General features: G+C 40.2%; 1 protein-coding gene across 5 annotated transcripts in view; it reads left to right on the top strand.

Annotated features, from left to right (window-relative positions):
• MOB2 (MOB kinase activator 2) overlaps positions 1-25,052 on the top strand; it is a 107,113-nt gene that overhangs the window by 36,698 nt on the left and 45,363 nt on the right. The window contains exon 1 of one of the 5 annotated variants that reach the window (XM_015863837.1): positions 748-797. The exons of 3 other annotated variants lie outside the window; for them this stretch is intronic. In XM_015863837.1, coding sequence (XP_015719323.1) covers positions 763-797 — 35 coding nt within the window. In that variant the 5' untranslated portion in view covers positions 748-762. Of the gene's footprint in view, positions 1-747; positions 798-16,273; positions 16,387-25,052 lie in introns of those variants that run through there. One more of the 5 variants, XM_015863836.2, reaches the window with a different exon arrangement.

Genomic DNA, 25,052 nt, shown 5'->3' with positions numbered 1-25,052 from the left:
GTTAAGCTCTATATTCCTCTGAAGCCTATTAGTGTATTACACATATCGTCCACAAGGAGGAGCTTTAAGGCTCTGCAGCTAAGACTTTTTCCCTTTTTAACTAATAAGAAGGAGAATGAATAGATTTATGGAATCTCTTAAAGCCAAATATAAAGCGACCACTCCATTGCTTTTCAGTAAGGTGCACAGGCTTTAGAAAAAAAATGCAAAAGAATCAACAGATATTTTTGACTTCTTAACGTGAGTGTCTGAAAATAACATTGTAAAAGAGCATAGGAGGGACAGGGAAAAAATAGCTCATTACTTATTTATTCTTTTGGAATTACTCCTTCTTTCCAAACTGATTTCAAAAGGAGGCAGAACTAGATGGGGCGGAAAAAAAGCACTAGTAAAAAGCTTGCTAAATCTTTCTTCATTTACAGGGAGGAGTGTTTTTTAAAGCAGTCCTACCCTAAAAGAAGAGGAGGAAACATTAGATAACAACCATTCTGATAGATAAAAGAAAGGCAGAAAACGTTTTCCTTTCTTTTGGGCAGCTATCGTTTGGAAAATGAGCTCCGTGTACCTCTTCTCTGTAGAGAGCCTTTTTTTTGGGTTGTTTTTGACTGCTCTTGCTAGAAGTTGCACCTTGCTGAATTCTGGAAAAGTGCTACCCATATTTCAGGCTGTACCTTAGTAATTAGCTGTATTGAGCTTTTGAGTATCCTCTCTGTCTTACACTGCCATTTTGTTGGAAATCCCCTGCTGTTAATTATTGCTGGAATGGAATTCATCATCTGCTCGTTGTGCTGCTGTTGGTAAGGTGATTTTGTATATTCATGCACTGGCACAGACATGTGTGGACATGAGCTGTGCAGACAAACTGGAAAAGAACTTAGCTAATGAGGGAGAAGCAGCAGCAGAAAACCAAACTCTTGAGTGTGTCTCCTGTCCTGCTTTTCAGCCTGAAGTTAGTCTTTTCTGATGATAACAGATGGTAGTAATGTACTTGACCACATCTATGGCACAACTTGAAGAAGCAGTTCACTGACTATTTTTTACGAATATTATTTCTTAGTTTGGATGCTAGGAAACATATCCAGGTTGAGTCTCCATCCCTGGATGTGTTTAAGAGCCATTTGGATGTGGTGCTCAGAGATATGATTTAGCAGAGGGTTGTTAGAGTTAGGGTACTATGGTTAGGCTGAGGTTGGACTTGATCTTCGAGGTCTTTTCCAACCTGAATAGTTCTTATGATTCTATGATTCTCTGCCAGCTCTCTTTAGTAAACCTGTGGTACTCTCAATGTGTTTGAATCACGGGAGTTGATTACTGCTTTTTATTTTATTTTATTAATTTAATTTAATTTAATTTAATTTTAATTTTTTTTTTTTGTGCACTCAGTTGACTCTTTGTGCTTGGTTTGAGAAGCTGTGAAACATTTTCTGATAGTGTATTATTTGTATTGTTTCCTTATGCCTTGCAGATAGCCTGTTAGTAAAGGAGAGATGGGGAATAAAAGTTATTTTTTGTTTTGTTGTTCAGGAGTTTGCAAAGGGTTACAGGTAGGATTTGCTCTTCAGTAGGATCCTGAAGAACTTGGAACAGAATCTGTGTATCAGAAATCAACTTATTCCTTTTTAAATTTGCTACCCCTTTCTGATGGCCCTTCTATCTCTCAAATTTTAGATGCAGAAAATGGTATATGGCAAATGGAAACTTTTTTTTTTAATGCCTAATTACACTTTGATAGGAAGCTCTTTGGATGCCACCTACTTCTGATCCTAGGCTTTGCAGAGACCAGTGGCTGAACCAGTTCTTAGTGCTTCTGTATCACACTGAATCTGCTGCAGATCCAAATTAAGAACTCTGCTTTGAACTTGACATGCTTAGAACTATAGCTGCTTCTTTTTGTTCCACCTTATTTTTTTATTTTTTTTCTTCAAGTATTCTTGACATGCAGATTTGTTTAAATGTCAGTCCATTGCTTGCTGAGTAGATATATCTGTTGATGTGGAAGATGCGGTTGGCAGTTTTGGACAGTTTTATATTCTGCCCTGCCCTGTAATGAAATGTTAGGTTAGATTCTTGAGCCACAACCTCAGAATAGAAATTTAACTTGTCTTGGAAGGGAGTGGGGGGGTGGGGAAGAGAAGAGGTGATGGAGTGAGTTTGAAACCATGGTGTGGTCTCTGACACCCAGCCCACCCTCCATCTCCAGTTTTATAGAAGCTGTGTTTGGGCAAGAATTTTTGCCCTTCCCACTGATTCTGTCAACGTGGATATCCGGTTTTCAGAGACTCTGAATACACCATCCTCTTGATTTCTAGCACAAGCAGCAAATTCCTTTCTGTTCTGAAAGTAATAGCAGTATCGATTATTTAAAAATATTCTAGATGCAATCATTTGCATAATTATTAATCTTAACATTTCCTTAATTTCTTACACTTAATGTAAGCTGGGTTTTTTTTTTGTTGAGAGTTTCACGGTGTCTGGTGATAATGTACTGAGGGTACATTTACTGAAGTGTAATATTTGTATTTAATATTTTTTAGGCCGATGTACTGTTGACAAAAATTCCCTGAGCAGACAGTTTGGAAACATTCCTCTGTTCGTAATAAAATAAAGTTATCTTGGAACAAAGATTTTCTTAGCACTTTACTAGCTAAGCTTTATTTAAACAAACTTTGGTATGAAGATATTAAAATAGCAACCCTAAAACATGATTCCACAGGATACACAGGAAAGGCACTAAGTGTAGCTGAACCAACATTTGGGCTTGAATAAGCAGTCGGTGATTATTTGTCCCATTTTCTATATGCCTTATATTCACAATAAAATGTGAAAGAAATGCTGCAGTCACCTTTTTAGCTTCAAATTGGTGTGAAAATCCCTCTGCAGCCTACAAAGAAAAAAAGGGTGGTACAATAAGTGTTTAGAATACTGGAAAATGCCATGACTTGGAAGATAGATGCTGGCTATTACAAAGCTGCCTGTGGTTTCAGCATCTGCTTTTTTCACATCTTGCAGTCTACAGCATTTCTGCCCATATTGTGTTGCATTATTTTTCATGTTGCTGGTAGACTTTGATTCTCATAAAACTGGTAGACTAACCGTATAAACTTTTGCTCTTGCTCCTGTGTTCCTTTGCTCTGGCCAGCAACAGCTGCTATTGGAGTTGTGTGCATTGAATGTGAAGATAAATCTTTGCTGTGATGCAAGGTTGGCCTTTGCACATTAAGTGGGAACACCCATTGCTAGGCTGATCTTAGCTGTAAAACCTGAACCAAATGCAGGTATGTAGAAGTAATGCTTAAGTTCCAGTTTGGCAAAATCTTTGCTACTGTGCCAGAAATAGTAGATTCTGTGCCAGAATCATAGGTTTAGAAAAGAGTCAGTCTTCCCCAAGGTTCGGGTGTGGGTGTCTCAGATTGTAATGATGCAGTTTACTGTGCTGATGTTGGATGACTCTGTAGCTGATGGACTTAATTTTCTGTGGTTTTAGTACCTGGTGCACTCCATTTGTTTTATTAGCTAGCTCCTAATAACTCAGGTTTATGGGTGGTCTGTAACTGATTTCGATTTTAAACGCCATAATCTCTTATCACATTTTCAGTTCATAAAATTAGGTGATGTTCCAGTAGTAGTCAGACATTGATTGTGGATATATAAAATTGAATGGAAACAGAAAACATTTCTGATGACACATCGTGTTTTTTAATTGGTTGAGAAAATAAAAAAGGGAGGAAGAAAACAAGAACTTGAAACCAGTTCATCAGCTACAACTGATGACCTGATGGCGGTAGATCACACAGCAGATGTTTCATAAGAGCAGATAAATCCTGATTAGACAATCTCAAACGTTTCTGGGAGCAGCTATGGATACTATCATGTAATTTGCATGTTACTCTAATTAGCATACAGTTCACACCCCTTAAATGGGTTATCTGAGAAGCATTTTGAGTTTGAACTATCTGAAATGAGCTAAATCTTTAATGCTTCTCTTTGGTATCTCTGTGCCAGAGAGAACTGAATGATGACTTTTTAACAATGTAAACATTTTAAGGAGTACAAAAGCGGTGATGTACATGATAAAAATCTGTCCACATTCTTATATAAATGATTTGGGTTTTAAAATATCCCATAAAGGAGTTGTAAGTTTTCTTCATGATATTAAATGATTTTTGGCTAAAATGAGGATGAAGACACCCTCTTAGTATGTTATGATCAATGTAGAATGATGAAAGACAAGGGTTTTTTGATATTTTTAGAGCAACTTCTTGACTCTTATCATTGCTTTGAAAGTGTATTCAATGCCTGAAGAAAAATAAGCGTAGTAGTGGCACTGCAGTACGTAGTGCCATTAGATTGCATTGATTTTTCTGCAGTGTAAGGTGCATCTTTTTTAAATGAACCTTCAAAGGACAAGGCTGTGTTTTGCATAATTTTCCCATCAGTTTGCAGATCTTGTCAATTCCTTTGAAATGTTAGATTTCCAAGGCTCTGCCTTATACTGGGAAATATTCTGTGCTGTTGCGCTGTCTCTTTTCTCCCTTTCTGCTCCTACCCCAGCTGGGTCTTGCTGAAGTTTTATCCAGGACAGTCACGGCTTGATAACAGTTCATTGCAGGATGATGGTCTGTACTGAACGTGATAATGTAATCTACTCTGTTTCTGTCATGTTTCAGAGCATCTGCTGTAGATGACAGGGATCAAGAGGACAGGAACTTATCCACCTACGTTTTTCTTTGGCATTTGCTTGTCATAATAGCATCCACTTTGTATGTAGTTGAAACTGTGGCTCTGGTTGTCCATTTTAGTGTTAAGACCTCCTTCTGTTGCCCTTTTATTGGCTTTCTGCAGCTTTGTAGAGAGTAGATTGTATAAAGCGTGCCCTGGAAAGCAGAGCCTGCTAAAAGGTTTAAGACAAACTTGTCTGAAGACAAAGAGGGCATTGAGGGGAATTCTAGAGAGGGATTGAAGGGTTTTTGCAGTGCAACAGAGCCTTGTCTGTGCAAGACTCAGCCTGCCTCTAAGTTCCAGCAGGCTGCTGAGAAGGAGGCCAAGAAAAGACTCTCCAAGACCCCATTCCCTTCATCTGAAGTCTGCCATCTGGACAGAGGATGGCTAGAGGGTTCCTGGAACATATAGAAAGGAATCTTGAGGGCTGAAAATAATTGCCAGTGGAGACAGGAAGTGTCTGAGACATACAAAGGTTGGAGGAGGGGAGCTGCTGCATTGCTGCTCTGTGGGTCACAGTGGTAAGGATGGGAGGCAGATGAAGAAAGCCACTGTGCTATACTCAGAGGTGCTCAGACTTTCCTCCATGGCCTAAACCCACTTCTTCATTTACTGCTTCACGAGTGTGAGAGCATTTCAGTTGTTTTCTACAAAAAGTTGATCTGAGTGTTTTGGCACCCCTTCTATAGCAGGAAGAGGTGCTTAAATTTGTAGCCTCTGGCATACCAGGAATTTTAAGATTTAAAAACTGCTTATAGAAAGGTCCCAATTGTCTCAGGCTTTATCTTGTGGCCATGCTTGTTGCCACTAAGCTGTTACTGCATCATCATGGTGCTCGGTGTGGTCTGTTGCAGTCAAGTCTGGTGATGGTATGAGCAGACTATGCTGCCTTCAGTGATTTCTTTTTTTAATGTAGTTCAGCCAATGAGCAGGGGTGTTTTATTCCTTTTGAGTTCTTTAATAAGTGTTATAAGTACTGGAAAGTAGTACTCTTTATTTCTGCATTATGAACATGGCATGGTCTTTGTACTCCTCTTGGAGTGGAAATGGTAGCTAATCACATCACCTATCTTTTGTTCCTATAAGAGCCTCTTACACTTCAAGAGAAATCTTTCAGTGAATTTTTTGCATCACCTGTTACGCGTTTTTAAGGATAATGATCCAGGTGGTGTTGAAAAGTTCTGTGGGCTGATCTATAAGTATTACATTTGTATGAGGTAAGTTTTCATTACTCAAGGTATTTTAAAGAAAGTGATTATGAAACAGCTTCTATCCTACTAGGGGGCTTTTTCAATGTGTTCAGTAAACAGTTATACACAGGATTTCTGGGCCATTCATTATCTTCAAAGGAATAGAGGTAACTGGCTTCCAGAAGATCAAGACAGTGATTCTTGAGAAAGCCAGTCTTTGAAAAATAGAGCTATTCAGTTCAGGATTCTGAAGGGTATTCTTAAATGAATATCCCGCATGAAGGTGGTGGTACATCTCTTATTCCTTATCTTGCGAATGGGGTGTGCACTAAGCAGCAGCATACAGTGGCTTAGCTCAGCAGTAACAGAAATTTTTTGGTTTAAGAAAAAGATATCCAGAGCTATTATTTTATCAGTTCATGTGATATTATACTTCTCAGTGAGATCGCTATGGGGTGTTTATAGTTTGATGGAGAGTGCCTGCTTCTCGGGCAGTCTGTGTCACAGCCTCACCTCCTTCTCGGTAAAAAAAATCATTTCTTACATGTAACCTAAAACTCCCTTAGTTTAAAATTTTTAGTTTAAAAAAATCTCCTTTGTCCTGACGCTATCAAACAGGTGAAAAATCAGTCTCCATCTCCCTTTTGAATACTGGAAGGACACAGTGAGGTCTCCTGCCCAACTCCTTCAATTTTTCTTTGTGGGTGAGGTGCTCCAGCCCTCCAAGCATCCTCGTTGCCCTCCTCTGGACCCACCTCAACAGCTCTACATGCTTTTTGTGCTGGGGGCCCTTGGCCTAGATGCAGTACTGCAGGTGGGACCTCATGAGGGCAGAAGAGAGGAGGACAATTACTTCCCTCATGCTGCTGGCCAAGCCTTGTTTGATGTAGCCTGGGATATAGTTGGCTGCAAACACACGCTGTTGGCTCACATTAAGCTTTTCTTCTGCACTCAATGAATTCTGAGTTGTTTCTTTCTGTTCTCAGTGTTTTTCTTTCCTTTCTCATCTTTCTTTTTTGGGGGGATGTTTTGTTTTTCTGGGGGACATTTCTTTCTTTAAGCATCTGGCATTAAGTGCGAGCTGGATGAAGGCACAATGTGAGATGTCCCATGCGGAACTACTCAAGCTTCTGTTCAGTTAAACTCCTACTCAACAACATACTGTGCTCTGTGGCCTCAAGCAATTTAATCCATTTTTATCCGTTTCACAGTATAAAATTGGAGAATATTCCACGTTGCAGAGATGTAAATGGCATAGTTAATGATAATTGACCTTTTGAAATTCATTTGCTAATTAGTGTAGTTTTTGCTTGCATCCTGTTTACAGCACAATAGGCAAAACTGCTTATTAATATAGCTTAATAACTTTAAGAAAAGTTGCATGAATTGAATTAAAAATCCAACCCCAAAAATAATAACAATAGTAGAAAGCACTTGTTAAGTGTTAGATATCTCAAAATAGCACGTAAGAATTATGTTCTTTCTCTTACTACGTCTCACTTTGCTGGCCAGACTTTCTATTGCCATTTTTTGACCATGTTGGGAAATTCAGTTTAGAGTAAGTAAGTTTACTGATCAGCTTTGGAATTTATTATTTTTCTGCTAAATTAGAAATGCACACTACTAACTGCGCTCTTGTGACCCTAAACAGCGTGCTTTATAAATCTGAGTTTTAGGTTAAATCCCCAGGGTCTAAGTTGTAGAAGTCTGTGGCTAGGAACTGCTTGTGCACGCACTGGTTCTCATCTTGAAAGTAAGACTCAGCCTCTGTGATTTTCAGTTCTGTTTCACCTGGATTGCACTAAAACAATGTATGGTAGTATTGTGTCTATAAAGGCATGTCAGATATGCTTTCTAGGCTGGAGGGTTTTAGGACGTAAGGAGCACATAGGGCTGGGGCATGTTATGTAAGTGAGGAGTGAGAGATTGCTGTGGATTATAGGTTTCCCCATCCCATGAACTAGACAGGCTACTTTTCAGTGGCAGTCTATAAAATCAGAAATGTGACCAGGCAGCAATTTTACAAAGCTTGGATAAAATTTAGTGGTGACAGTACAATTTTATTTTCTGACTTGAAAATCGTAAGATAGAAAGTAAGAATCTAGTGATGGATTGATGATTTTGCTTTGAGAGCTTGGCTCAGTAAAATCTTGAAGGAAAGTATATGCTTGTGCACAGATGAGGGAGAGAAGGGCAGTTACTGAGAACTGGAATGTAGCTTCTGTCATGTAAGAGGCATTTTGAAAAAGATATGAGGCCTTGGCAGCGAGGTTTCAGTTGGGAGGACTTCTGAGTTATGTTTCTTTCATTTGATGCTTGGCTTTACACGAATCGCTTCAGGTAACAAAACCCAGGACTTGGTGTCTTTTCAGTTTCTGGCTGTCAGAGCAGTTCCCTAAGTGTATCTGTTGGTGGCTTACACTTTGGGAAGCTGTGGTACAAAAGCTGAAGACCTCTTTTCACTGAAATTTTGGGTAAGATGACCTACCCTTGAGATGTGGCTTTGCTTTGAAGGTGAGACAGCTCATGGTTAGACATGAGCTGAGTAGGTGCAACAGATCCTTCATTCTGAGTCCTAAGGTACACATTGGAGAGTGCAGCATTTAGAATTCCAGGTTATCTGAAGTTGCAGCTCTAAAGTTCTGGTCTTACAGGAGTTGTGCTTCACATTTGCTGCTGTGCCTTAACTAATATGATGAAAATGCACAGTACAGATGGTACTCTGTGTGTTCTGTCCTTGGTAATGGAGAAAGACAGAAACAGGAATGAGATTTTGGTTCCACTTCCGAAACACTTAATTTGCTCTATATACCCTTTTTCTCCTGGATTTTTCTAATTTGATGTCTGTAACAATGAGTGATGGGACTTGAGTAACAGAAATTCAACCTTTTTTCTTCCCGTCTCCCTTCTCCCTTGACTCCTAAGGTACAGGTTCTGATTTGAGTGGAGTCATTTTCATTGATGGACGAGTGTCTAGGATTATGCAAATGTCAGCAAGGATTTCTATGGAACACTTAAGATTTCATGGAAGTATGAATAACATCAACTGAAGTCTGGTTTGGTCAGAGCTTTGTTAGAATTGCCTAAAAACCTAGTGTTTTAATGATTTGTGTTGCTGCCTTCCATTAACACACCAGGTATTTTTCACTATGCACTTAGAGTAACTGTTTGAGTGTGTGCATTAATTTAGAAATACAGAATGATCTGCAGAAATAAAGTTGGTTTTGTTTGTTCTGAGATATCCTGTTAATTCTCTTCACTCTGAAAGTATAACATAAAGTATATCTGATAAAGAATACTAATAATGCAGGCAGGATGTTGTTTTTATGGGATTTTTATGATAAGAATTTATACCAAAAATTTCCCATTTTCCACTTTTCATACCAGTCAGCAAATGATAGGTTAGTTTAATGGCCCTCGTTAGAGCCTGTCTGCTATAATATGTGTTTGGCTTTACAGATTTTTGTTGTTTATCTTTGGTGGCCAGTGCCCTTCCCCCCCACTACTCACAAATCCCATTCCTTCTTTATGAGGAGAGTACAAAATCAATCATAATTAAACCTTTTGGTCAGGACCAGGTATATTCAGTGGCTTCAGATGTGTTCATTCCTTGGATTTGTGCTTGAGAACCTTTTTTCCCCACTGAGGAAGACATAAATTGTGTCCGAGTTGCAATGTAATGCTTTTGGTGCTTTCAGGTTTAAATGAGTTCATTGGAAGTTTGTGCGTAAGAACAAAGGAGAGATGGACTGTTGCACTCGCTTCACTAACAGCTGAGACTGAAATTCAGTGGTGACACTGTGATTAATATCCAGTTTGTGCTAGTGGAAGTACCTTCTTTGCAGGATGTTTACTTACTACTGATATAATGTATAGCATTATGGCTGTTATCTTTGGTACTTGGTGGAACTCAAATGCTAAAATCTTTGTTTATGTACCTAACTGAATGCTGTGTACCATTTTGTTGTAGTTTAGCCAAGGATGTGGTACGGAATTGAAGAGAGTGTTTCCCATCCCATGTAAGCGTTTTTGCCAGTTGTTTCTGTCACGTCTGAACTAGGAACTGCAAAAAAAGCAAATTGATTGCTGCGTATTTCTCCCAGTTTGCAGGACTAAATGTTAAATTTATGCTCTTCAAAAATCTCTCTTCACTTGGTAATGGTTGGCAATAAGAACCTGTCCATATAGCCTGTATTTGGGTTTTCTGTGAACTTTCTTTACTATATTGTGAAAGGACTGTTCTAGGGTGCCACTGGTCCTCAAAGCAGCAAGGACAGTAATAGACGAGACGAATGAATCCTTGAGGATACTGGGGAAGAATGTGCAAGAACAAGCTCATGATGAAATGTAAAATGAAATTCTGAGAGTAATGGCTTGATACTTTGAGCATCTTGAATTTCAGTGCCTGAGCATATAGTTGTGCATTCTCCCTAAACCAAGTCCTTATTATTTGATTGCCATTTCCTGATAACTCTTATATTTGTTTGTTCTTTGAGGAATTTTCCATCCTTTTTAAAGGGATCTCTGTATTAAAAATAATAATGGCTTTCTGTATTAAAGATGTCTCATTATTAACAAAAGCAATTTAGTTTTGGACTTTGTAGTAGAAAAGTTGCTTTCAAATTTTAGCAGCTTAACAAGATACTGCTTAGCTAAAACAAAACAGCAAAAAAAACCAAAAAAACCCCAGCCAACCAAAAGTGGTGAGATACGCAGTAAAATAACGTTGTACCTTTTCTTTCTGCTTGTTTTACAGGCTTCGGGGATTCATGTGTGTCTGATGTAGTGTAGTTAATTTTAGCTAAGGTCTTTCTCAGAAATTGCTCTCCTTCTGTGGTACTTGCAGACTTCTCCTGGGTTGTGTCATTAGCTAAATTCTGCAGCAGAGATTTTTATACCGGCTGGAACTTGTTGGGTGGGGCATTTTGGTGAGTTGTTTCCTGTTCTTAGACTGAAGGGGCAGTGCCTGCTCTAAATTACCTGCTTGCTGCTTTTGCCAATAACATCAGTCCTCCCTTACTATTTATTTTGATTCATGAGCCTTCCTTTGAGATGGGCAGTGTTCTGGGGCCTGATCTGAATGGGGGTCTTCATGCTTTACGGTCTCCTGCCACAGTCCTATAAATAGCTGTTGTCCACGTTGCTGGTCTCCATGCCACAATGCAAGGCAGCTTTCACCTCTCACTTAAGAATGTACTTTGCCGCAGGATTTTACATTAACGCTTTGTAAGGAGCTCTTTTTAACACAGAAATGTATTAAAATGTATCTAGCGCCTTCAATTTTTCAAACTACTTTTCATTTAAAAGAAGTTAAAAACAACGTGATTAAGCACTTTGCAGCCTGATACCAAACGTGCATTACATGAATTGTTTTGGGCAGCTCTTGCTAAGGGAGATCTGTCCACGTTCACTCGCTTCAAACCTGTCTCCAGGAAGCTGCCCAAAGTGGGGGATCAGAGCAGGCAGCGTGCCAAGGACTTGAGTTTCAGACAGTTTGGCACACACTGAAAGCTCGTTCTTTTCTGTGTTAAGCCGTGGGCAGATGTCCATTAAGAATGATGAGGCAAAAATTACATAAAAGCCTTGTAAAATGCCCTTTTAAAAATGCTCTTACTTGAGAAGTTTTGTGTGGGTGTGTATTTTTTTTCTAAATTTACAAACCCTGGCTTTTGCCCTTGTCCGGTAGAGACTGCTCACCCACCCTTTTCCGTTTCCAGGCGGATTGCTTTTCTGTTATTTCAGTTCTGTAACTTTCTCCAGCACTGTCCTGTTTGGCTTATGATGAAGGGCTTGCAATAACCCTTTCAGTGCCGCTGTCATCTTTCCCTTAAGTTAGGACTGGCTGTTGCATTCTCTCTCTCTCTCCAAAATCTCAGAAGTAAATTGAAAACATCTCATGTTATGGCTTTTTGTTTGTATACATGGAATATAATGTGGCTTTTGTTTGTATGTTGACCATTGTACTATCCTTACACAGGGTTTCTTATTCAAAGCTAAATCAAAACCCCCAATGAAACGGGAGTTCTTAACTGCTTTGGCAAAGAAGTGCTTTAAGCTGAGGCAGCGCTATCTGTACGTGCAAAATTAGCTAACAGAACTTGGGTAAAATGTTTATTTCCAACTCTGTCTCAGAATCAACTTACCTCTTAGCAAAGGTTGCTTCCTTCTTCATTGTCTATTCAACATCAGTTAATATTTGCTTCTTTCTCTAATATTAAGCATTTGAAGTAACTGTGAATTAGCTAAGCAGTCAAAGTGAGCATGTTTGGATTGCTGTTTGTTGCCTTTATGATATGTAAGCTAATGGAGTGTTGCAGGTATGTAATCAGGCCAGAAATGTTGACTCAAACCTGTTTCTTCTAACAGTTCCACATTTCACTGATGATCTCAGATATTAACTTGGCCAGTCCTTAGGTGCAGGTTATGATGCAAGACAGTAGAAGACAACTAAACGTAAGGTTGGTAGGTCTTTTCCAGAAGAGATGGAGTAAATTATTCTCATCAACAGTGGGCTGCATTCCAAATCCAAATACAATTTTGCAGAAGCGGTGAATGGAATGGGGCAAGGATGCATGTACAAAGTAACTGTCCATGCAGTAGAAGCAGATTTAGCACCTGTGGAAAAAGTGCCTCTGGGAAATAGGGTACATGTGGGCATGCTGTCTCTTCTCTTTCCTGACCAGATGTGGAGAACTGAGGTTACTAGTGAGTGTTTCTTTTTAGATGTAGAATGATGTTTCATTCATATGCAAAATGTTCCCTGGATGAATAATTAAGCTCTGAGTGTACTCTAATCCTTTCCAAGTAGTAGAGTGCTAGCTATTCTCTTCTGTACCCAGCTTTTTATTTGACATGTACATTTCCTTACAGAATGGAGATTTTTTGTTTTTTGGGGTTTTTTTTTTTTTTGTTTTGTTTTTAATAGTAGTTGAAACAGAGATCTTTTATTGCTGTTTTCAAAGTAGCAAGGCTGGGAGACGGCTGAACACAGTAAATCATCCATACTAATTTCTTCTACCTAAGGAGCTGTATTTGAGCAAACTTCCAGAACTGGGCCAAATGGTCCTGTTGAAATTCCCCTCAGAAGCAGAGTATAATGGGATGAATGTTTAGCCTGGTAACAAATAATCCATGATGGGAGAGGAGAAGTCGGCTTGTCAGAATGCTTTACTTGCTAGAGGGGACTTGATAGAGACAGATATTTTCCCTCCTCCCATATGTTTTCACCACAGTAATGATGATTCAGCTTGTGCATGCTCTCTGGGATGTGTGCATGTAAAGAGAGGAGAAAAGTATTTCGTTAGATGCAGCTAAATGAAAATACTGTAGGAAACAATGTGTGTAGCATATTGCTTCACTATAGAGTTGCTGATTTCAGCAAGACTGTTGTCCTTGTTTTCATGTTAACTTAAAATAAGGGTATTTTTCATCTTTGTTTACAAAGCACATTTCTCCAGAAAACCTCTCTGAAGCAGGAATTTGTTTCTGCAGCAGTGTGTTGGCAAGTACACTTTTGCAGTGTTTCTGTGGTAAGTGCTTTTGTCTATGATAGCATTTTGGGTTCACAGCATCAATGTGGCTGGCTCAGGCTCTGATTGGAGAATTTATATTTAGTTACTGGTTTCTTATAATAGTTTTCAGATGGGGATGTTTAAGAACGCATACCCTTGAGCTGCTGTAATCCCTGAAAGAGCATGAGGGAGTGTAAAAGGAGAGGGAAAAAAGCACAAAACATTGATATGTTTGGGTAGAAGCAGTTTGGGAAAAGCAGCAGCTGCTTACAGCAATGGAATGCTGAAATTTCTTTTTAAGAAATGAGGTAGCCAGGAAAATCAAAATGCTCGTAAAATCAATGTCTCTGTCATTTGCATTTTGCATCCAGATGGGAGCTTAAGAAAAGAAAGCTGAGGAGAAGTCATTCCTTAATTTCAAAAGTTGTGATCTGGCAGTTTACAATAGTACCAAACTGAGATCAACTAGTCGATAGCACCTCGTGGTAACTCCTGCATTCTGCAGTGCTAGTGCACTTCCAATGCAAATCAGAAACCAGTGCCATATATGCTTCACCTTTTGAGTGTTTGAGTTCACTTAAAAATGAAGACATACCAGATTTGCTTTGAGACTGGGATTAAATCACATATAAGGTTTTTCTTAGAGTTTTTTGCTTCTAAGAAGAAAACTGACTTGAAGTTTTGGGTTGACTTTTGTCATGGTTTTGTAGTGTAACGTAAACTTGCTTGTAATTTAGAGTAAATTTTTATGCGAACTTTTTAATTTATTAGTTATGATGGTATTATTTCTCCAAAATATTAATGAAATCATCCCAGTTTTCTTGCTAAGCTTCTCAGAACATCTCTGCTTCATCCAGCACTGGCAAGTGGTACCTGCAGGCACCAGACTTTGAGCTCTTCAACCACAATGAACCTTCCTTGGCTGCTGAGGCAAGAACCTGGCCACGCAACACAAAGGATCAGATCCCAGTGCCAGCAGCATGTGGGCAGGATCTCTTCAAAGCTGGTGGCTTGAGAGCAGGAGGAGTAAATTTTCTTTTTCGTGATGTATAGTAAAAGCAGGGTGCTGCTACCACTGTGGTAACATATTGCATCTCTTTGCAGTTCTGGACAGTATAATTTTTGGGGAAAAAAAAAATTGGAAGTGTACTGTAGTCTGCTTGGCTTGAGCTTGTATTCTTCATGTGGCTACACAGCAGTTTTCATTCTTTAGTGGCAGCAAATCATAGGAAGCCAGAGTTGGATGCAACCCATAAGGGTCACTAGTTAACCTCCAGCTCTGGAGCAAGATCATCTCAAGGGTCTACAATAATCAAGACTCTATATCTGTTCCTGTACTGAGAAAACAAACAAAATGTGCAGTGCTAACCTGTTTTATTTCTTGCTTAATTCAAGTCCATGTGTTATGCACAGACCAGGAAGAACATTTTGTTTCCCTTCTCTTTATAGCAGTTTTTTCCTTCTTGGGAGACATGTTGTTTTTCCTCCCTGTTTTCTCATCTTTGAGGTGGATAATCTTCATATTGGTGCCCCCTGGACTCCATCTAATCCTACATGTGCCTTCACCTAGGGTCAGGCGTGATACTCCAGTTGAGGCCTGATAAATGCTTCAAACTATTTTATATCGGACAGAATTAACATAGTTGTACAGCTCACTCATTCCCCTTTTAGCAGCAGTATGACACTATCGATTTCTTCAGCCTGTAATCCCTTGTAACATTGTTACAAGGTTTGTAACAACTTGTTGCTTCAGCCTTTGTGTTCTGATCAGTCCCTCTATACGGATAGTTCAATAAACTTGCCTCCTACACCTAGAAATAAATCAATTTGCCTTCTTTTTAGGCTGCCTTTTTTTAAGGGCAACACCAAAAGCAGGACCAGGTTGAAACTGCAGTTTGATAAACATAGCATCTTTAATTATTTGGACTGTTAAAGTTGTGACATCGTACTTGGGCTGGAGTTCTGTGGGACTTCTTTCCTGGTTAGGTAGTAAATACTGAATTGATACTTTTGGCTAGCATGTAGTTTTCCTTCTAGGCCATAGTCATTTTAAGATTAATTTATAAATATTGCTTTCTAATATGCTTTATTACTTGGGTAGATGCAGATTTGCTCACAGCAGATGATCAGTGATTATCTGCAGTACTTTTTGCTCTGTGTGGTAGGTCTGATCCAGGTGTTCAGGCTCACAGCTGTCAGGGAATGGTGGGCTGAACAGGAAAGGATGCAGAGCAACCTGATGGCTGGCAGCACGAGCTGTGATCCACGCAGGGCAGCCTGCCCATGACTGGGCTGCTGGGGGTGTTTTTCTCTGCAGTTTTGATTGACTTCCGAGCTGTCTGGCTCTTACTTTCTGTGAGGAGAAGCTGTCTTTGACTCCAAGCGATATGTCCTTTTCCACATGTGTAGATTCCAATTTGATATTAAATTGGAGGAAAAAAAGAAGTGAGGGTAGTGATGAATTCCTGAGTGGTAGCCATAGCAAGGGCTCATGAGAATGAGGGAATTTATCTGAAGCAGCTTTCAGACCGATTAGAAGAAAAGCAGCTCACCAATGAAATGGTTTTCTACGAGATTTATTCTTGCTAAAGCAGGGTGTGGTTACAGTACTTTGTACTAAGAAAAAAAAGCCGTTCTCTGCGATTTTGTGCTGCTTATTCTCAGTGGGATTGGAGATGCTGAGGGGGGTGTGCTGGGACTGCTTTACACCTCCAGCCTCTCGCTGGGCTGTGGGCAGCTTCCTCTGGCTTCCTGCTAATTGGCTCCACTGGCGGTTTCTCATTGTTCCTTGCTGATGACTCAGAGAAACAGGAAAGAGATCCCCTGATTAGCAAAAAGCATAGCCACCAAACAGGTGCCTGCATTCTGCTCTAGCAAAGGACAAACCTCCTCAGTCTGGATTTCTTCTTAAGATTCTTATCTGCGAGTATGAGGCTCAAGAGGAATGGCTCGTACACGCTGATCGGGTAAGAAAGAGCCTGCATCCTCTTTCAAATATTCATCATTAAAACTGCACAAATACGGAAGCCTTGATTTTTCCTTCTAACAATAGGATTTGTGAAATAACAACCAAGCATTCTGCTTCAAAAATAAGAGAATCACTGCAAGTGAAATGTGCAGCTTATTTAGCTTGTGTTCTTTAGTGTTTTATTAAATGTGCTGCTGAGGTGTCTGTGTTTGGTGGGGGAGGGCTGGAGCTGCCTGTGTGTGAAAATGAGGTGCATCTCATCTCACAGAGGAAAGGAGCTCCTGCTCAGTAGAACCTCTAAAACATTAGGAGCTGTGTGGTTCCTGAAGAGATGAGTGGTAATTATTTTAAGTGTTTGTCAGCCATTAGCCCAAGCTTTTGGTACAAACGAGGGTGACACTCATTAAATGTGATGCTCCCTTGATAGTGCATTGATGCAGGTGCATTGATTTTTAGCTGACTAGATTTAAAGTTTAGTTTTGAGCGCTTAAAATCACTCTGAGATAACCTTATATGAGCTTTGTTTCTTAAAACTTCTCTCTGATTGCCGTTTAATCAGTAACGGAGAATGTACCATTCTTGTAAGGAGCATAACTAGTTATTTCTTGTGTAAATAAACTGTTTTGTAAGAATTGAAACCAGAGATTCTTAAGGTCTTATATAATTGCACTTGATTTTAGTTATGCAGATGCTTTGTATGTCTTGAGATGATGTAGGCTTTATTCTTCATCACAGCATGCCAGAGCTGAAGAGGACTTGCACTTCCACATCGCTAAGTTAACTGTTTGGTAGTGCCTGGCGGTGACTTGGCAAATGAGGAAAGTTGTTAGTCCTGGAGTGTCATTTTCCTCTGCTGCTTTAAACCATCTGTAATGAGTGAGCACGGTGATAAATGCTCTGTGGTGCAATGGGCTTAGCGCTTCATCCTCAAGAAGCCGCGGTGTATTCCAGAGCCCAGCATGGAGGTCAGCACACAAGTACCTGGTGCCCCGAAACTCACAATCTGTTGCATTGTTGTTTGACAGCCCCTGCACAAGAGAGAGGGATAGGTGTGCAAGTGGATGAGATTAGAATTGTTTGTTAGTGATGGTTGGCTAGTCTGCACTGATTTTGTCTGCACTAACCTTGCAGAAGGCCACTTAGGTTGGCAAAGCAGTAGTCCTTTATATGCTTAAACACTACCTGACTGCATGCAGACCTAACTAAAAGTTACTATCCTGCTGGGTTTGGTTTTAATCTCTTAAGATGAGCCTGTCCCTCTCAGTAGGACTGAGTCTGGAGAAGATAGAGGTTAAGAATATATTGCTGTTAATGTTTTTTTATTATTATTTTGTCTTGCCGTGGGTTTTTGACCCTCTGAGAGATCATCTGAATTTAGAGAATCGGTTAAGAAATGTTTCTGAAAAGCAAAATTTAGTTGATAATATTTATGTGAAAGGGTTTTCTTTAGGTTTTAGTTGTGCATGGGAAGCAGTCTTTAATTGATTTGAGGCTTATTAAAAATGAATGCATGCATGGTATAAAACTGACTGGAATTAAATTGTGCAGGATCACCCTCTGCATCTGTTTTGCACCTTGTTCTAACTTGCAGGATGCTGCATAATTGTTTTAAGGAATTTCACTTGTTGTGGCCCAGTGCATACCTGGCATTATGTTTTATGGCAATCATATAACTGGAAGTGTTGTATTAGAGCGAGTAAAAACCAGTAGCACCCAAAGGTTTGCATGAAAAAGAAGCTTCAACTGTGAGTTTGTGGGATGCTCCAGTATTATCTGATTCTAACATGCTGATGTGCTCTGCTCTATTAAACAGCAGATGCTGAGGAATGAATTTCTCTAATTAAAGAAATTCCTTTTATGTTTATCTCTTGCCTAGATAGCTTAATAATGCAAGGCAGTGCAAAAAGAAGTTCAAATATGTTTTCCTGTTCAGCCTCAACTTTTGGCATGTCAGCAGAAAGGCTTGTTTTGATCTTTAGGGTTTTTGTTTGGGACAGCATGTTCCTCTTGCCAGGTGGAGCAGCACCCTGTCGCACAGGTCACACCAGGTGATGGGAGCTCAGTGGTTTGGAATGCTGTAGGACAAATGCAAGCTAGTGCTGCAGTAGTAGTACAATGTTGTTGTAGTGGGATTACTGGTCACAATATAGCACATGAGGGCTGGCAGGTTCTGTTACTGTAAGAAGAAAAAAAGCAGGTATTTGGTATAGCCAAATGAGAGTAATTTAGAGTAATCAACATGGTCAGAGATGAATTTCCAATGCATGTTGTGAATCAGACAAGGTAATTTTAAATTATATGTTTAATAATGTTAACTATTTAAAGTTGTGTATTTTGTTCTACTCTGTCAAATGTAACCAGATTAGAGTTTTTCCTAGTTTCTGGGAAATATGGTGCTGATATTTTGGATGAGGCAACCAAATGGATGTGTGATTGGAGAATCTCAGTTCCTGAGGTAAAAGGGTTGTGTGAAAATTTGTGCATCTTTTGCAGTAAGCTGTTCATTTCAAATAGTTGTGCGTTCTGAAATGTGGTAGAGAGGAAAGCTGGAGCTGTCGGAGAGGGTCCAGAGGAGGGCCACAAAGATTGATTAGAGGGCTGAAACACCTCCCCTGTGAAGACAGGATGAGGGAGCTGAGCTTGGTCAGCCTGGAGAAGGGAATAGTGTGAGAAGACCTCATTGCAGCATTCAAGTATTTAAAATGGGATTATAAAAAGGAGGGGAATCAACTCTTTACAGTGATAAGACAAGGGGGGGGGGGGGGGGGTGTCGTTTTAAGCTCAAGGAAGGTTTAGATTTTAAGTTGAAGAAGGTTTGGATTAGAAGTTAGGGGGAAGTTATTCACAGAGGTGCTGGAACGGTCTGCCTAGAGAGGCTGTGGATGTCCTGTCCCTGGAGGTGTTCAAAAGGCCAGGATGGATAGTTCCAGATCTGGAGTTTGGTGGCCCTTCCTAAGGGGGGTGGGTTGGAACTTGATGATATCTGTGATACCTTCAAACTCAAGCCATTCTATGAAAGCATAAAATGCTGTGTTTGCAGCCAGCTTCAGTGCCAGCGCTGCTGAGAACTACTTGCTCAAATTTCTGGGAAAGTTTGCATCCAGCTTGTAGTATCAGGATCTAACTGAGAAGTTACATAGCCTGGCATCTCCCTCCCCCTGCACAGTGCTGTCTTGGCTCCTTCTGAAAGTACTGTGAGTCTTGCTTCCAAAAAAATCAGGATGGGAACAGAACCATGGAGATAATGCATTTATCTCAGGACTATGTCTTCTTGAAGATGATTATCTATACAATCAATGTCAGAAATAACTGGTGCCTTGATACGAATTTGAATTGGACAGGGAAAAAATATTTAGGAATGTTGTACTCATTAACGGTGTTCAGCTGACTAATAAAATATTGTTGGCCCCAAGATCTGTTTCCTCTGCTCTGAACCACTGATGTAAACTAATGATTCTTGATTCTGAGCCAACTACTGAAATTGAAAAAGAATTTATTTTTCTTGAATGCTCCCTTCTCGTACTGACGCAAAACAAGCCTGGGAGGGAAAAAAAATCATCTTGTATTTCTTTTGCCCAAATAAGTAGAAATAAGGACATAATAAGTGTACTTCAGAAGACTTTTTTTTGTTAAGCATCATTGCAACTGCAGGAAAAATAGTGTTAAAGGATGTGACAAGCAGTTCGTGAAAGCCTGTTAAAATAGCTCATCTGACAAACAGAAGTAGTAGGAACATCCAAATATCTTATCTGAAGAGAAGCAGCTGTTTGAGTTGTTTTACAATCCTCACAAATTACCACTGTTCTTACACTTAAAAAAGGGAATATGTGAGGGTGGTAATACACACTGTTATCCTTGGAAAGCGCAGCAAACACTTTGTCAGCATAAGGCCAAAAATGTGGATTAACCACTTCAGATTTTGTTGAATCAGGAATTCATTTTTGGTGAGTCTTCTTTAAAATGCTGCGTGGTGTCAAAAAAGGTGAGCCGAGACATCACGCCAACACCGCTGCCTTGAGCCTTGAGGGGATCCTGCTGTGTTCTTGATCAGCCATGACTCGTGTTCCAGTCACTGCAGTGTTTGCTCTTCTGCTTGCTGAAGGCAGGAGTGATTCTCCTTGCATTGCGGTACCAAGTCAGTGGCACACATCACTGCCTTCAGGAATTGGGCTGCTTTTATGAGCATTGTGGGTACTGCATTTGTAAGTTGGGCTCTACTCCTCTGGCTGTTCTGGTAGCATTTGTCCTGAAATGTAAGATTTATCACCTCCTAAGTTTTCCTTGAGATTTCATTTATTTATTTATTTATTTATTTATTGCACATACAAGCGGGCAAAAGTAATCAAACCGCGTTTATTTTCATTAATGTATGCATAAAGATTTAAACTTTAGGCCTTATATGGTGAAAGTAATATAAGCTCTATGTTTTTAAATAGATTTCATTAGAACTTGCGTTGTGAATCATTGTTGTTATATTAATAGAGCTGTTCCCAAATATGGATTTGGAACTGAGCCTACTTTATGGTGAATGCTGCAGATGACCGAGGAAACTATACATTGACATAAAATACAACACAGTCTTAAGGTAACCTCTTAATCAACCAGTTGTCTGGATTGGTGAAGCATATGTAGTATAGGCAGGTATCATAATGTAGTTCTGAAATGGAAATGTTTCATGTCAGATACTATAGTGGGAACAATTGTTGGTTTTATGTGGAAAAACTGTTTAAGGTAGAACAATGTCAAGCTACAGTATGGCAAGATACTAATTTTAATAATCATGGAATCAGAATGGATTGGGTTGGAAGGGACTTTTTTAGGTTATCTAGTTCCAACCCCCTGCTACAGACAGGGACACTTCCTCTAGACCAGGTTGCTCACAGCCCAGCCCAGCCTGGCCTTGAACACCTCCAGGAAGGGGGCATTCATAGCCTCTCTGGGCAGCCTGTTCCAGTGTCTCACAGTACTTTACTCTTGCAGTAAATAATTTCTTCCTAATATCTATATCTATCTATTCCCCTTGACCATGTTGCTACGTGTCCTTACAAAAAGTCCCTCCCCACATTTCCTGTAGGCCCCCTTCAAGTTCTGGAAGGCCACTATAAGGTCCCCCCGGTGCTTTTCCTTCTCCAAGCTGAAGAGCTCCAGCTCTCTCAGCCTGTATCCATAGGGGAGGTGCCCCAGCCCTCTGATCATCTTCATGGCCCTCCTCTGGATCTGTTCCAACAGCTCCATGTCCTTCTTGTGTTGAGGGTCCCAGAACTGAATGAGGTACTTCAGGTGGTGCCTCTGAAGAATCATCTCTCTTGAGCAGGGAGTAGAATCATCTCCCTTGAGGTGAACTGTCCTCATCAATTAATTGCCTGCTGGTAGAAATATTTAAATCTTTTAACAACCTGTAGACATGTATATTCATTTCCTTAGCTTATCTGTGTGTAACTAAGTTTAGTTCAGAGTACAGAATGTGCTCTCCCAGCTCTCATATGTGTATATTCTCCAACTTCTTTTTCCCAGTAGTGAATATACGAATTGGAAATGCCTCACCTTTTGATATAAAACAATGTTGTGGCACAAATTCAAGGAAGCTGTCATCTTTGTTTTTATACAGAATCTCGAAGTCGTGATAAATGTTCATGTTAGGATTTGAGTGTTACAAAGGGGTTGTGACATTAACAACCTTGGGCCAGTACAGGATCAACAAAATACATAATTGACACTTAACCTTTAAAAAAAAAAAAAGAATTGGCACCTTCTGTGTTTTTCTGACATCTCTTAATGAAAGTAAACAGCCTTGTAGAATCATAGAACCTTTTGGTTGAAAGGGACCCTTAAAGTCTGTCTGATCCAACTCCTCTGCAGCGAGCAGGGACACCTACACTAGATCCAGTGCTCAAAGCCACATCCAGCCTAATCTTGGGTGTCTCTCCAGGGACAGGGCATCCACCACCTCTCTGGGTAACCTGTGCCAGTGCTTCACCACCCTTATTGTAAAAAAACTTCTTCCTTATATCCAGTCTAAACTTCCTTTCTTTTAGTTGGTAACAATCTCCCTGTATCCTGTTACAACAGACCCTGCTGAAGAGAATCATAGGAAGGCTTGGGCTGAAAGGGACCTCAGGGGTCGCCAAGTCCAACCCCCTGCTGCATGCAGGGCCACCAACCTCCTTGTCTAATACTAGACTGGGCTGCCCAGGGCCCTATCCAACCTGGCCTTCAACACCTCCAGGGGTGAGGCACCCACAACTTCTCTGGGCAGCTTGTGCCAGCACCTCATCACTCTCGGCGAAAAACTTCTCCCCAATATCAAACCTAAATTCTTCCTCAACATAAAAACCACTTCCCTTGTGCTGTCATTATCTACCTTTGTAAAGAGTTGAGAGTCTGTCTCCTTTCTTCTAACAGCCCTCTGCCCCTTTAGATACTGAAACATGACTGCTTTTCCCTGCAGAGTTCTCCCCAGAGCATTCTCTTCTCCAGGCTGCAGAGCCCCATCTCTCTCAGCCTGTCCTCTTAGGAGAGGAGTTCCATTCAAAGAACATAGAGCATGGTCAGAGCTTATAATGAAGGCACTATGTACTTGCATCAAGAAATGTCCACTGAAAGTAGCCATATAATGTATCTATTCTACACCAGAACTATTAACATATTTTGTAGCCTGTTAATAATAATAAGGGTCTGTAAATTAACTCCAAACTTTTATACTAGTTACTGTGTATTTCAGATCCAATAGTTTGAGCACAAAGGCAGTTTATTTCTGCTTTTTTCTTCCAAGGTGCTCTAACTAGTAGAGCTTTTAGCTTGGATGTGAATGTGAGATTGCAGTGAACAAACGTATTTCATGTAGTGATTTTAATAGCTTTTTCAGTGAATTCAAACTTTCCACTACAGTATAATGGGAGCTTGTTTCCCTCCTTTAAATGCTGTCAAACCGTACCGACAATAATGATGATGTAAGTTAAGGTTTCTTTACTCCATAGCCATATTAAGGAGGTTTTTTTAAAGTATGGTCTGCTCCAAAGCCAAGGAAGAGGACTAAAGCAAATCTTGGTAATCACTTTTTTTTTTTTTTTTTTTAAATCTTTCAGTCCCAAAGCTGTGTCCTGCCAACTATACTGGATGAAACATCATTCATCTCACTTTACTGCTTGCTCAGCTAAAGGAAAATGTGGATTCTTTATGATGTGTGGGAGAGAGCAGCAGCAGTGCTAAGGGATGCTAAAGATGAAGCATATGCATTGGCAGGAGAGATCGTAATGCTGAATGTTAGGTAGCTGACAGCATCACACTGTCATTGCATGTGTCAGTTTTTATTGGCTTGGAGCTTTACTTCATTTCATGCTACTCATAAAGCTGCATTACTCCAAAAAGATGAGCTCATTCTTTTTGCAGACAAGTCTTTCCTAGTCAGTTTTAATTATAGGTGTGTATTCTTGATACAGTCATGTCGGAGTTTTCTGAGGGGACCTGAGTGTTTTTGTTATCATCACTTGATTTTTGTGGAGCTTGTTGGGGGATTTTTGTAGTGATTGGTACTTAGCACCTTTAAAGAGAAACTGCCACATTTTAATATTTGTATTGAGATTAAGTGCTGTTTTCTATACCGTGCTCAGTGTTGTCACTGTATTATCGCTGTACTTAAGATGATTTAAGAAACAAATCTTTCAGCTCCAAAAATCAAAACAAAGCAGCTGTCTGACCTCAATGAACAAAAAGTGAAGCAACCGTTCAGCAACTGAAAGAAATAAGGTGGTTTTTTATTTTGTTTTGTTTTTGCAGGTTCATTTCATCTTTTGTCTAACGTTAATTGATTTCTCAGTGGTTGGAATATGTTTTTTGAGAGAAACTGTCTCTCATGCATGCTAAGCAGATTGGTGCTTTCTGTGAAGGTAGATAACTTATTGAACTTAATGTGCGATGCAGGTAGCTGAAGAGAGAGGGCTTCATGGGAGGCCGGCTGGAGGTAAGAGCTGTATCGTAGCTTGCACAGCTCAAGAAACATCAAGATCTCTGGAGGTACCAAGCCCAAGCTGTGCAACTTTGCTTTTATGTCAACCAAGTTGCCAAGGGAGCATTTCTTTTATTGGTGCTGATTGTAGTGACCGCTCGTTTTATGAAGGGCCTTTCTCTTTGTGTACTAGAATGTGGTTTTAAAAAGCACTATTTGCCAGGCCCAGAGTGGTGATAAATGAAGTCACATCCAGCTGGTGACTGGTCACAAGTGGTGCTCCTCAGGAGTCAGTGCTGGAGCCTATTCTGTTCAGTGTCTTTATTGGTGACCTGGATGAAGGCACTGAGTGCACCCTCAGTAAGTTTGCAGATGACATCAAGGTGCTGAGGAAATGTTGATCTGCCTGAGGGTAGGAAAGCCCTACAGAGTGATCTGGACAGGCTGGATAACTGGGCTGAGGCCAATTAGATGAAGTTCAACAAGTTCAAGTGTTGGGTCCTGAGCTCTGGTCACAACAACCCCAGGCAATACCATGGACTTTGTGCAGAATGGCTGGAAGAGAGGAAACAGTCCTGAAGGTATTGGTTGATGCTCACGTGAGCCAGCACGTGAGCATCAACGAGATGAACGTGATGCTGAACGTGAGCCAGCAGTGTGCCCAGGTGGCCAAAAGACCAAAGGCATCCTGGCTTGTATCAGAAGTAGCATTGCCAGCA

This window comes from Coturnix japonica, chromosome 5, assembly GCF_001577835.2.
Source record: "Coturnix japonica isolate 7356 chromosome 5, Coturnix japonica 2.1, whole genome shotgun sequence".
Classification (NCBI taxonomy): Eukaryota; Metazoa; Chordata; class Aves; order Galliformes; family Phasianidae; genus Coturnix; species Coturnix japonica.
The sequence above is the reverse complement of the archived record's forward strand: the minus strand, read 5'-3'. Positions and strand labels throughout refer to the sequence as shown.